The following is a 13,073-nucleotide window of genomic DNA, read 5'->3' as shown; positions in this document are numbered from 1 at the left end:
ACTTTGTCAGCGGAAGCAAACCATGTTGCTTTCAGTATTTAGTGTCGGAGAACCGCAGCCTTCTTTACAACGCCCACAATAGGGCTAATGCGCCACCTGCTGTAAAACGAATGAAATGATTAGTTCAAGATTCGTTCACGACTCGTTCATTTTACTTTTCGAGAGTCAAAGATTCGAATCAATAAAAAGAGTCGGTCTTTCCATCACTACTAACCAATCATAAGGTAGTCTGCTCTGGGTGACGACAGACCTGGGCGTCTGCCATTGGCTAGCTAATTTGTCATAGAGTCTATAGCCATTCAGAGTGCAGAATGCGTCCTGTTGACGGTATAACTGTGAACTAAGAAAAGCACGGAAACTGCTGCTCTTGCGTGTAAAGTCGCCCGAGAACGTTGAGGAACGGGAACCAGCAAAGCCCCAACAGCATCTAGCATTTATTTATTGATAGAATACCCAGGTGGACAACCATGGCATCAGGAGGGGAGTAAGTTGACGTTTATATTTGCTGAACAATGACTTAACGTCAGCGTTTTGTTTTAGTTTTGTTGGAGATAGCGCCACTGCTGGGTTTGCTAGCGTCGGAGTTAATTGGGTCACTTTATTTTACCCAACGCGTTGTATTTTTAGAGAACCACAGTAATGCAAATTTGCTGAAACATTGATGATATTTGTGTGATATACCCCCCGATGTTGAAATGTGGCCAGACAGTAACCAGCACTGTGTTAACTAGTTGGGTGACAGCGACTTGACAAAGCGCAGTCATTGCTGTCGTGTTTCAATACTAATGTTAGCTTGGCATAAGTGTCAAGGCCAAATCCATCCACCGTCACAACGAGAAATTGGCCTTAACCACAGGCAAACATTTAACGTGAAATGCTGTCGTTATACTGAACGTATAGAACAAAATATAAACAATACGTGAAATATTTTTAGTTGCCTTTACGAGTAAAAACGTTGGTTAATATACTGCTAATCATATGTGGTGCTGATTGCGATGTAGCGAAGCTAGCAGGCTAACAGCGCTCGTGATTCGTTTAAAACGACCGTGAATTTATTCGTGCTTTATTTCAATGTTGGCTAAAAGTAAAAGAAACGTTCGAAGAAATTATACATGTGGAGCGTTTACAATGTTCCTCTTAAAATGTTAACGTTGGTATTCACAGGAGAAGCTGTATAAAGCTATTTTTTTTAATCCCTTAATTCTTTTGCTGTGTCATCTGGGCTCAGACGGTTAGCTATTAGCATGCTAACTATACGAAAGAGAAACCGCAATAGCGATCCAATGAGTTTTTATAAAGGTTGTATTAGTTATAAACACTCGTGTAAATATGAGTACAAACATTTTTTGTTTTATGTAACAACCGTTGTACTGAGTAAGTCGTGTTAAATACCTGTTAGCACTGACATACAGCACAATCCCGAATCTTTGTGTGTTTAGTTTTGATGGGGGAAAAAAAAATCAAACAAGGTGAAACAACTAATACATAAAACTGTTTTGTACACAAAACAGATTTAAATTTTTAACTGAAACGAGTGAACAGTGGCCACTGTAACTGCCCTTTGACTTATTAGTGTAAGAATTGTAATTTGGAAAATACGTGTTAAAATAATACATTTTGATGACGTTTAAGAAGTCATTTATTCGTCCAACAATAGGGAAAATTATGCTTTGACAAAAAAGAGACTTAATAATACGTTTTTAATAAAAATGACTAAAGTATTAACATTGGAAGTGATGGGTTTTATATTCATGAGCTTTGTTTTCAGATTGATTTGGTTACTGGTAAGTGTCAGGTATTGAGGCACTTTAATTTGAGTGTTTCTTAATCTTCTGAATTTTATGATTTAGGTTATTATAAATAATTGTTACAGAATTATATTAACAAATGTACACAGATGGGACGATCACATTCACAGTTTTATATAATATGAACACTAATTATATGCCCTGAAAAGTTTAATTTATTGTGTAATGTCAAGTTGGTTAATTATTTACATTAACCACTTCAGCTGAAAGGTGTCCTTTAAGAGAGTTAGCCAAGGGGGTGTTCACTTTCCTTGTAGATGTTGCCTAGAAACAAAACACAATCCATCATGGGTGGCTTTGGTCAGGGTTATCAGTTGAGAAAGTTTTGTTTTCTTGCGCACTTTCTTATTCATTTGGTTATTAGTCAGATTTATCAATATTATTCTTATTACAGATCCAAAAGTGATGATCTAGCCACTGCAATTCTGAAACAGAAGAACAGACCCAACAGACTGGTTGTTGATGAATCCATCAATGAAGACAACAGTGTGGTCTCTCTGTCACAGGTGAATATTTTGATAACTAGTGTATTTAAAAGGTTGCAGACCTATGTACAGTTGGGTATTCGTATTTGCAGACTCAATATGGTCACAAAAAATATAAAACACACTTAACACTGACAGACGTTATAACCCTACATATTACTCCTTCCTGTATATATATATATATATATATATCCATATATATCTATCCATATATATCCAAATGTAAATGTGATAAACCAAAATGTAAGTGAGACATCATTGTGTCTTTAGACCAAGATGGATGAGCTGCAGCTCTTCCGTGGCGACACAGTTCTGATGAAGGGAAAGAAAAGGCGAGAAACTGTGTGCATTGTACTGTCAGATGATACCTGCTCAGATGAAAAGGTCCGGATGAACAGAGTTGTCCGTAATAATCTGAGGGTCCGTCTTGGTGATGTCATTAGGTGAGTAAAGATGCATTCAGTTACATTGGAACTTTGATAACAGTTAAAAAATACTCCTTAGAAAAGTTTTATTGCGTTAAAAAAACAGTGTATCTGCGTTATTATATATTTTCGTTATATTAGTGGTTCATTTGTTCTCAAAGTATTGTTGACAAGATAAAATATCATCAAACGTCAAAGAACTGATTTTAACTCGACATTTTCTTCAGTATTCAGCCATGCCCTGATGTGAAATATGGAAAGAGGATTCATGTCCTCCCTATAGATGACACAGTTGAAGGAATTACTGGTAACCTGTTTGAAGTTTACCTCAAGCCATACTTTTTGGAGGCTTACAGACCAATACGCAAAGGTGAGTACAAAGTTAACTTAAATTAAGTTTGCCTGAATTATCTGTAGCATCTCTGTTCAAACTAACAATCTCTTACATTGTGGAAGGCGATATCTTCCTGGTCAGAGGTGGCATGCGTGCTGTGGAGTTCAAAGTTGTAGAGACTGATCCCTCTCCATACTGCATTGTTGCTCCCGATACAGTCATCCATTGTGAGGGAGATCCAATCAGGAGAGAGGTGGGTGGTGGGTTGCCATGCAGTGTTTCCTGGCAATCAATAAAGCACATTAAAATTTAATCCTTTTGATTTTTGGATGCTCAGGATGAAGAGGAATCACTGAATGAGGTTGGCTATGATGACATTGGAGGTGTGAGGAAGCAGTTGGCTCAGATCAAAGAGATGGTGGAGCTGCCTCTTAGACACCCTGCACTGTTCAAGGCCATAGGAGTCAAGGTATGACACGTACACTTTTTACATGTTCTTCAGTCCATAATCTTTTTGTATATCAGAGTATATGCAACAACTTAATTTTAAATAAAATAAAGGTTATTATGGAAAAATTTCACTATATGAATGTCGTACTTTCTGGCAAGTAGGGGGCAGAATAGGGCTGAAAAGTAATCTATACAGGTAACTGTCTACAACTGTAATGTCCTACAGATAAGGTTGGAACGTTCTGTTAGGCAACTGGACGTAAACTACTTCCAGTTGCCTAACAGAACTTTTCAACCTTGACCATGACCTGGATGACTGAGAATCTTCATAGACATGTTTCCACACACTTTGGGATGGATACCCTCCACCTGGTGCGGGAGTACAAGAAAAGTTCCAGAAACGTCCAGTTGCCTAACAGAACTTTTCAACCTTGACCATGACCTGTATGACTGAGAATCTTCATAGACACGTCCTACAGATAGTTTGCCTAAATGAACACAGTTAGGATTTTTATTTGGAAAAAAATATTCAAAATGTCTTTGCTTGAGTGCCTCCACACAAACAGTAGAGCAGAGGGTGAAAACCACAGCTGCAGCTAGGTGGTTTGAAAGACATTGGATGACTACTTCAGAAACTTTTATTTTAATACCCAACATCCAAGTCCAATAGTGCATGAGTTAGTGAGTAGTTACTTTTGGGTATTTTTTAACTTGTTTTTCAATTGTACTGTCAAGTCTTCTGCCCCTAACACTGAGTCTAAGGGTGTATTAAGTGGTAAATCACATTGTGTTAAGCAATATCTTTGATGCAGTATGAATGAAGTAAAAGGGAATTCTTCAAGGGAATATTAAAACATTTCGTTCTCCTTACAGCCCCCTCGTGGAATTTTGCTGTATGGACCCCCTGGAACAGGAAAGACCCTGATTGCAAGAGCTGTGGCCAATGAAACTGGAGCTTTCTTCTTCCTAATTAATGGTTTAAATACAATTTTTAATTTTTTTTTCCCTTTACTTTTTTTTTAGACATTTTAATCGACAATTGCTACTCCTGTGTTTTGCTTGAGGGGAATCCATGGGTTTTAATTAGTTTATTAATAACAATACCAGAAAGTATTTTGTTTAAAATTCAAATGCTTTGATCTCCATTTTTATTTTAGGCCCTGAAATCATGAGTAAACTGGCAGGAGAGAGTGAGAGTAACCTGAGAAAGGCTTTTGAGGAAGCAGAGAAGAATGCTCCTGCCATTATCTTCATCGATGAGCTGGATGCCATTGCTCCAAAGCGAGAGAAGGTGAGATGGAAAAGAATGAGTGTGCTATTACGGTCCTATTTTTTTTTTATATATATATATTATTCTCTTAACAGTAAGAGTGCATTTGTTTAGCTTTTAAATGTTGTTCTTACATGCCTAATGTGTGGTTAAAGTCTCAAATGTGAATGTAATGTTTTATTTATAGACTCATGGAGAGGTGGAGAGGCGTATTGTGTCTCAGCTGCTGACTCTTATGGATGGCCTGAAACAAAGAGCTCATGTCATTGTAATGGCTGCCACCAACAGACCCAACAGCATTGACCCAGCTCTCAGGAGATTTGGTAGGTTTCCTGTTGTGAGCATCCATTCTCGTCTAATCATTTGTCACAAAGGCCAGATTTTTATTTTTTTGTGCTCCGTATTCAACAAAGGTATTTCTAAAATGTTAACTCAAAAGTTGTCCAAACCCATAGTTAGTCTAATGTTTAGCAAAAACAAAATGATTTAAGTCCGTTTTTGATCGTAATGCCCCAAAACATCAAACAGAATGTAGCGCATTGCTATTATTGCTTTTTGTGATGTGTACTATACATGCTCTATATCGGGGTGTCAAACTCATTTCCACCAGGGGGCCACATCAGCAATGCAGTTCCCCTTAAAGGGCTGGTTATAAACGGAAGGCTGTATAGATCGGGGGTCCCAACCCCTGGTCCACGGACCAGTACCGCTCCATAAGTCATTTGGTACCGGGCCGCAGTGAGACACAGTGGGGAAAAAAAAGTACTTAATTTTTGCTAATTTACTTCATCCATTTACTTTCTTTATTTAGAGATAACGTTAGGTTTAGAAACTCTGCTGCATGGATTTAACTTGATGCTTTTAAAGCTCCCGCGGGCCACACAAAGCAGCTTGGCGGGCCGGATTTGGCCCTCGGGCCTTGAGTTTGACATACAGTGGATATAAAAAGTCTACGCACCCTTGTTCAAAGCCAGGTTTTTGTGATGTAAAGAAAAGACACAAACAGAAATCGTTTCATAACTTTTTCCACTTTTAATGTGACCCATAACATGTTGGCAATTGAAAAACAAACTTAAATCTTCACGAGGGAAAAATAACTTAAAATAACCTTGTTGCATAAATATGCACACCCCTGTATAACTGGGGGCATGGCTGTGTTTGGATTCAACCAGTTACATGCAAACTCATGTTAAATGGAGTGAGCACAAACCTGTTACCATGTAAAGTCCCTCTGACGAACCCCAAATAAAAATCAGCTGTTCTAGTAGTTTTTCATCACATTTTTGTAGCCACATCTTCTAGCAGAAGCCATGGTCCGCAGAGAGCTTTCAAAGCATCAGAGGGATCTCATTATTCAAAGGTATCAGTCAGGAGAAGGGTACAAAGCAATTTCGAAGAAGTTAAATCAACCATGGAACACAGTGAAGACAGTCATCAAGAAGTGGAGAAAATATGGCACAGCAGCGACCTTACCAAGAACAGGACGGCCGTCCAAAGTTGTTGAAAAAACAAGGAGAAAACTGATCAGGGAGGCAACCAAGAGGCCAACAGCAACACTGAAGGAGTTACAGGAATATCTCTCAACTACTGGCTGTGTTGTAGATGTGACAACAATCTCCTGTCTCCTTCATATGTCTGGGCTGTGGGGAAGGGTGGCAAGACGGAAGCCTTATCTCTCAAAGAAAAACATCCAAGCCAGGCTGCATTTTGCAGAAATACATTTGAAATCTCCCAAATGCATGTGGGAAAATGTGTTGTGGTCCGATGAAACAAAGGTGGAACTTTTTGGCCATAATTCTAAAAGGTATGTTTGGCGCCAAAACAAAACTGCTCATCACCCAAAGAACACCATACCTACAGTGAAGCACGGTGGTGGCAGCATCATGCTTTGGGGCTGTTTTTCTTCAGCTGGAACTGGGGCCTTGGTCAGGGTGGAGGGAACTATGAACAGCTCAAAATACCAGTCAGTGTTGGCATAAAATCTTTTGACTTCTGTCAGAAAACTGAAGAGGAAGTTTATCTTTCAACATGACAATGATCCAAAATCAACTAAAGAATGGCTTCACCATAATAAGATTGAGGTTTTGGAATGGCCCAGCCGGAGTCCAGACCTGAATCCGATTGAACATCTGTGGAGTGATCTGAAGAGAGCTGTGCATAGGAGATGCCCTCGCAATCTGTCAGATTTGGAGCAATTTTGCAAAGAAGAATGGGCAAATATTGCGACATCAAGATGTGCCAGACTCATAGATACTTACCCAAAAAGACTGAGTGCTGTAATTAAAGCCAAAGGTGCTGCAACAAAGTATTAGTTTAAGGGTGTGCATACTTATGCAACAAGGTTGTTTTTATTTTTCCCTCATGAAGATTTCAGTTTGTTTTTCAATTGCCTATTACATGTTATAGAGATTATTACACATTAAAAGTGGAAAAAGTTATGAAACGGTTTATGCTTGTCTTTTCTTTACATCACAAAAATGTTTTATATCCACTTTATGCTCTATATTGATCCTGCCATGCTGCTGAGTATTGACAAACTCTGACCTTTATCCAGGTCGTTTTGACAGAGAGGTTGACATCGGCATCCCTGACGCCACTGGCAGGTTGGAGATTCTGCAGATTCACACTAAAAACATGAAGCTTGCTGACGATGTTGACTTGGAACAGGTTTGTACACCCGGTTCACATGATGCATCACTGTAGTATTTCAAAGTTTTAATTACCACCAGTCTTGTTATTCTGCATACCAGATGATGTTAGCATTGAGAAGCAATGTGCACTTCATTTAACTAATATGAATATTACCAATTAACCCTTTGTCTTGTATAAAACTTTTTTTGTCTTTATCTTCTAGGTAGCCAATGAGACTCATGGACATGTAGGTGCAGATCTGGCTGCTCTCTGCTCTGAGGCTGCCCTGCAGGCCATCAGGAAGAAAATGGACCTCATTGACCTTGAAGATGAGACCATTGATGCAGAGGTCATGAACTCCCTTGCTGTCACCATGGATGACTTTAAGGTAAGATATCAGATGTGAAATTAAGTTTTTGGATGGGAGCAATCTGGATCTTCATTTTAATTACACAACCTTGTTGTGCAGTGGGCCCTAAGTCAAAGCAACCCATCAGCACTGAGGGAGACAGTGGTCGAGGTTCCCAACATCACCTGGGATGACATTGGTGGACTGGAAGATGTCAAGAGGGAACTGCAGGAGTTGGTGCAGGTAAAAAGATTCCAGAAGCAACACCTCATGATGTTCAGTCTGGACTGTCAATAATTGATTTGTTTTCATTCAGTACCCAGTGGAGCACCCAGACAAGTTCCTCAAGTTTGGTATGACACCATCCAAGGGTGTCCTTTTCTACGGTCCCCCTGGTTGTGGTAAAACTCTATTGGCCAAGGCCATTGCCAATGAGTGCCAGGCAAACTTTATCTCCATTAAGGGACCTGAGCTGCTCACCATGTGGTTTGGAGAGTCTGAGGCCAATGTCAGAGAGATCTTTGACAAGGTGAGAACATTTCTGTGACAAAAGGAGAAATGTATGGCATTGAATACTTTCTAAAACCACACTTTGTTAATTGCAGGCTCGACAAGCAGCTCCCTGTGTCCTGTTCTTTGATGAGCTGGACTCCATAGCCAAGGCCCGTGGTGGCAACGTGGGAGATGGTGGAGGAGCAGCTGACCGTGTCATCAACCAGATCCTGACTGAGATGGACGGTATGTCCAGCAAGAAGAATGTTTTCATCATCGGAGCAACAAACAGGCCAGACATCATTGACCCTGCCATCCTGAGGCCTGGACGTCTGGATCAGCTCATCTACATCCCTCTGCCTGACGAGAAGAGCAGGATCAGTATTCTGAAGGCTAACCTGCGCAAGAGTCCCATCAGCAAGGTGACACCTCTGCTACTCATAAGAGCATCTGCTTAAAGTCCATGTACTGTATAGCTCTGGTTAGGATGGTAAAATGTTTAATACCAGGAATTATATTTATTTTTGTACGTAGTCAGGTAAAATCTAATTGTCACACATTGTGATAAAAGTTGGGTTAATACATCAAAACTAAAACCTTTTGCCTCAGGATGTCGACTTGGACTTCCTGGCCAAGATGACCAATGGCTTCTCAGGCGCTGATCTTACCGAGATCTGCCAGCGAGCATGTAAGCTGGCCATCAGAGAGAGCATTGAGAATGAAATCCGCAAGGAAAAGGAGAGGCAGACCAACCCGTCAGCAATGGTTTGTGTGTAGTTCAAGGTTTTTATTTTAGTCTTGTCTTTACTGGGCTGCTGCTGACTATCACTTTTGTTTGTCGAACTTTTTGAAGGAGGTGGAGGAGGATGACCCTGTTCCAGAGATCAGGAAGGATCACTTTGAAGAGGCAATGCGATTTGCTCGACGCTCAGTCAGTGATAATGACATTCGTAAATATGAGATGTTCGCTCAAACGCTGCAGCAGAGCCGAGGCTTCGGCAGCTTCAGGTAGGTTTCCCTCCTGATTTTCTCAATCCAGAATTCATAAACCATGACAGTAGAGAAGTTGCATTTAGGGTGAAGTTGTGTATAAGGGTATGGCCTTACAAGTGAGTGTTAAGTGTGGGGTCCATGTTAGAGCTGAGGTAAGAAATTGTTATATTTTTTCAACAGGATGTAAAGGCTTAGCTTTAGCCTGTAGGTGCAATGGGTCAAGTGCTATTTAGGTGCACTTGATTTTATAACTCAATAACAAAAATCAATCTCATTAAAATTGTCTTAATTATGTTCTACCATTATTATAGTAAGATATTACTTACTGTAGTACATATATTCTACAACAATAGTATTCATAAACAATCCAAACAGTTACAGTTACAAATTAACACTGAAATACTGATGGTGTACAAGTGTATGTGACACCAAGTAAAGAGGTTAGAAAAGAAGAGATGGCGCATGCAATAACTCGGCATCTTTCAGGTTCCCCTCCAGTGCCACAGGTGGCAGTGGTCCCACCCATGGCTCAGGAGCAAGCGGCAGCGGCCCAGTGTACAATGAAGACAACGATGATGACCTTTATGGATAAGTGTACACTGTTCAACAGTGGTGGGGATCACACCTGTACAAATTCTCATCCGATTCCACATTTTTAGGACTTTGTGCTTCAATCATGTGTTCCTTTTTTGTAAGAGTTCTCTAAAAGAAAGCATGTAGCCATTTGGTTTTGCCCTGGCTTTGATGTAGGAGAGGGCATAGGGATGCTGAAAATTCTGGGGGGAAAAAAAGTTTTCCCGTTTGGGTTGGGAGGGAGAGGGATCTTACACTGTTCCAAGTTATTTTGCCAGTGATGTAGAGGTAGGACTTCAGTTAAATAAATGAATAAATAAACATTGAGTTTTTAAATGAAATTATTTGCTTGTGTTGTTACTGTCTCTTATAATTGAGGTAATTGACAGACAAGTTTTTGTTTACCTGGTGTTAAGAGATTTTTTTTTTTTAAGAAGGCATTAGGTTCTTGGGGATGTTTGAGAGATTGGATATTAAAAGATACAGAGAGCAAATGTGTATTTAAAGCTGGTGATTGCAGAGGCTTTAGATATATTCGGAAGTGTGTTAAATAAGTAATCACGTCATTCTGTACCCTGACACAAAAAAAAAAAACATTGCCTTTTAAATAAAATTCATGAGAGAACGCACAATCCTACGGAGCCCTTAAAGGGACATGGGGGGGGTGGAGAAACGTATCTCGTGCTCATGAGATACTTTCTCCAGTGTCTAACTGAGGTACCCTACGTTAATTAATTGCTCACCATATATACAGTACATACTGTATGTCACGCATAACATGCTGGTATCTTAGATTTCCCAACTGTAGGTACTGTACATGATAGTTTATTTTAATGTATTACCCTGTATGTATGTGTGGCAAAATGTCTTAGATATACTTTCTTGTGCGCATGAGATACGTTTCTCTTTTTTTTTTGTTTTTCTTTCCCCATATCCTTTTAGGGGCTACGTACAATCCTATGCAGAAAACGTGTGCACAATAATTTGGAATGCAGTGTATTAAAGTCTTAGTTTCTCTCAACCAACATGGATGGGATTCTGCTAAGATTGAGAAAGATTAAAATACAATAAATTGCAAATTACTTCCTCTTTTTAAAATAAACAATAGCATTTAATGTATTAAGGATTTGTTCAAGGTTATGTTCAAAATAAAATTACACAAAATGGAAGATGTTTATTTCATTTAGTCCACTCCTTGTCATTGTTGCTAGTGTTATTAGTTAATGACAAGTTAGCTTAAACTGAAGTGCGTTGGGCAGGAGTGACTGTCATAACAGGTGAGGAAAGCTGTGACTAATTCATGTTTTATATATGCACTATTGATATTCATGATTCAAGAGAACTGTAATATGAAACTAACTAACGAAACTAACTTAGGTGCAGCCAAAGGGGACTAACTATCAAGAACCCACTCAAATTGCAGGAGATTTTTCCTTAAGCTTAAAATTGAACAATATATTTAATTGATTAAAAACCAGTTCTTCCAGTCTTTCTCTGGTAGAAAAATCTGTTATTTAACCGGATTTCCCTGTGTTCTTTCGGAAAAAGAATATTAAAGACTTTACAGAAACAGACTTATTTTACCTCTCCTTGAATCGCAACCTTAACGTGGTGGAGGGGTTTGAGTATCCGAATGAACCTAGGAGCTATGTTGTCGGGGGCTTAACGCCCCTGGTAGGGTCTCCCAAGGCAAACAGGTCCTAGGCGACGGATCAGACAAATAGCGGTTCAACCCCCCCCTTTGTGATGAAGAAAATAATTAAATCAAAGAGGTTCACGTCGCCCGGATTGGCGTCACCGGGGCCCCACTCTGGAGCCAGGCCCGGGGTTGGGGCTCGCAGGCGAGCGCCTGGTGGCCGGGTCCTTGCTCACGGGACTCGGCCGGGCTCAGCCCGAACAAGCGACGTGAGTCCGCTTTCCAGTGGGCCCACCACCCGCAGGAAGGCCCACAAGGGGCCGGTGCCTTGTGATTTGGGTGCCGGTTGTGGGCGGAGACCACGACGGCCCAATCCCTGGACAACCACTCTAGCTATGGGGACATGGAATGTCACCTCGCTGGGGGGAAAGGAGCCTGAGCTCGTGCAGGAGGTTGAGAGATACCGACTAGATATAGTCGGGCTCACCTCCACACACAGCTTGGACTCTGGGACCCAACTCCTTGAGAGAGGCTGGACCCTTTTCTACTCTGGAGTTGCCCGCGGTGAGAGACGGCGTGCTGGCGTAGGCTTACTTATAGCCCCCCAGCTTGCCAGTCGTGTGTTGGAGTTCTCCCCACTGAGGGAGAGGGTCGCTTCCCTGCGCCTTCGGGTCAGGGACAGGTGCCTCACTGTAGTTTCGGCCTACGGGCCGAACAGCAGTGCAGAATACCCGGCCTTCTTGCTGACACTGAGAGGAGTACTGGACAGTGCTCCTCCCGGGGATTCCATCGTCCTGTTGGGGGACTTCAACGCCCACGTGGGCAACGACAGTGACACCTGGAGGGGCGTGATTGGGAAGAACGGCCTCCCCGATCTAAATCCGAGTGGTGTTTTGTTATTGGACTTCTGTGCTAGTCACAGTTTGTCCATAACAAACACCATGTTCAAGCATAAAGGTGTCCACCAGTGCACTTGGCACCAGGACACCCTAGGCCGGAGGTCAATGATCGACTTTGTAGTCGTGTCATCTGACATCCGGCCGTATGTATTGGACACTCGGGTGAAGAGAGGGGCTGAGCTCTCAACTGATCACCACCTGGTGGTGAGTTGGCTCCGCTTACGAGGGGCAAAGCTGGATAGACCTGGCAGACCCAAACGTATCGTGAGGGTCTGTTGGGAACGTCTGGCAGAATCCCCGGTGAGGGGGGCCTTCAACTCCCACCTCCGGGAGAGTTTTGAACAGGTCCCGAGGGAGGCTGGAGACATTGAGTCTGAGTGGACTATGTTCTCCACTTCCATTGTTGATGCGGCTGTCCGAAGCTGCGGACGTAAGGTCTCCGGTGCCTGTCGTGGCGGCAATCCCCGAACCCGGTGGTGGACACCGGAAGTAAGGGAAGTAGTCAACCTCAAGAAGGAGTCCTATCGAGCCTGGTTGGTTCGTAGGACTCCTGAAGCAGCCGAAAAGTACAGGCAGGCCAAGCGGACTGCAGCTCGGGCAGTCGCGGAAGCAAAAACTCGAGTCGGGGAAAAGTTCGGGGAGGCCATGGAGGAGGACTATCGGTCGGCCTCGAAGAAATTCTGGCAAACCATCCGGCGCCTCAGGAAAGGGAAGCAGTTTCCCACCAC

General features: G+C 41.8%; 1 protein-coding gene across 1 annotated transcript; it reads left to right on the top strand.

Moving 5' to 3' along the window:
- Window positions 1-298: 298 nt before the first annotated feature.
- Window positions 299-10,929, top strand: LOC103397105 (transitional endoplasmic reticulum ATPase-like). Its single transcript, XM_008335347.3, has 17 exons — window positions 299-484; window positions 2,203-2,314; window positions 2,564-2,736; window positions 2,946-3,088; window positions 3,175-3,305; window positions 3,390-3,521; window positions 4,376-4,478; window positions 4,660-4,793; window positions 4,960-5,095; window positions 7,327-7,439; window positions 7,627-7,791; window positions 7,873-7,995; window positions 8,069-8,281; window positions 8,358-8,666; window positions 8,854-9,009; window positions 9,098-9,252; window positions 9,724-10,929. The coding sequence occupies exons 1-17, from the start codon at window positions 468-470 to the stop codon at window positions 9,827-9,829; spliced, it is 2,421 nt and encodes an 806-aa protein (XP_008333569.1). The 5' UTR covers window positions 299-467; the 3' UTR covers window positions 9,830-10,929.
- The last annotated feature ends 2,144 nt before the right edge of the window (window positions 10,930-13,073 follow it).

This window comes from Cynoglossus semilaevis, chromosome W, assembly GCF_000523025.1.
Source record: "Cynoglossus semilaevis isolate Cse_v1.0 chromosome W, Cse_v1.0, whole genome shotgun sequence".
Taxonomy (NCBI): domain Eukaryota; kingdom Metazoa; phylum Chordata; class Actinopteri; order Pleuronectiformes; family Cynoglossidae; genus Cynoglossus; species Cynoglossus semilaevis.
This window is presented reverse-complemented; position numbering and strand designations above follow the sequence as displayed.

Excerpts from the sequence above, each read along its gene's own strand:
- LOC103397105 (XM_008335347.3), top strand. Across the intron at positions 2,737-2,945 it reads CGTCTTGGTGATGTCATTAG|TATTCAGCCATGCCCTGATG; the intron begins GTGAGTAAAGAT and ends CATTTTCTTCAG. Across the intron at positions 7,440-7,626 it reads ACGATGTTGACTTGGAACAG|GTAGCCAATGAGACTCATGG; the intron begins GTTTGTACACCC and ends TTTATCTTCTAG.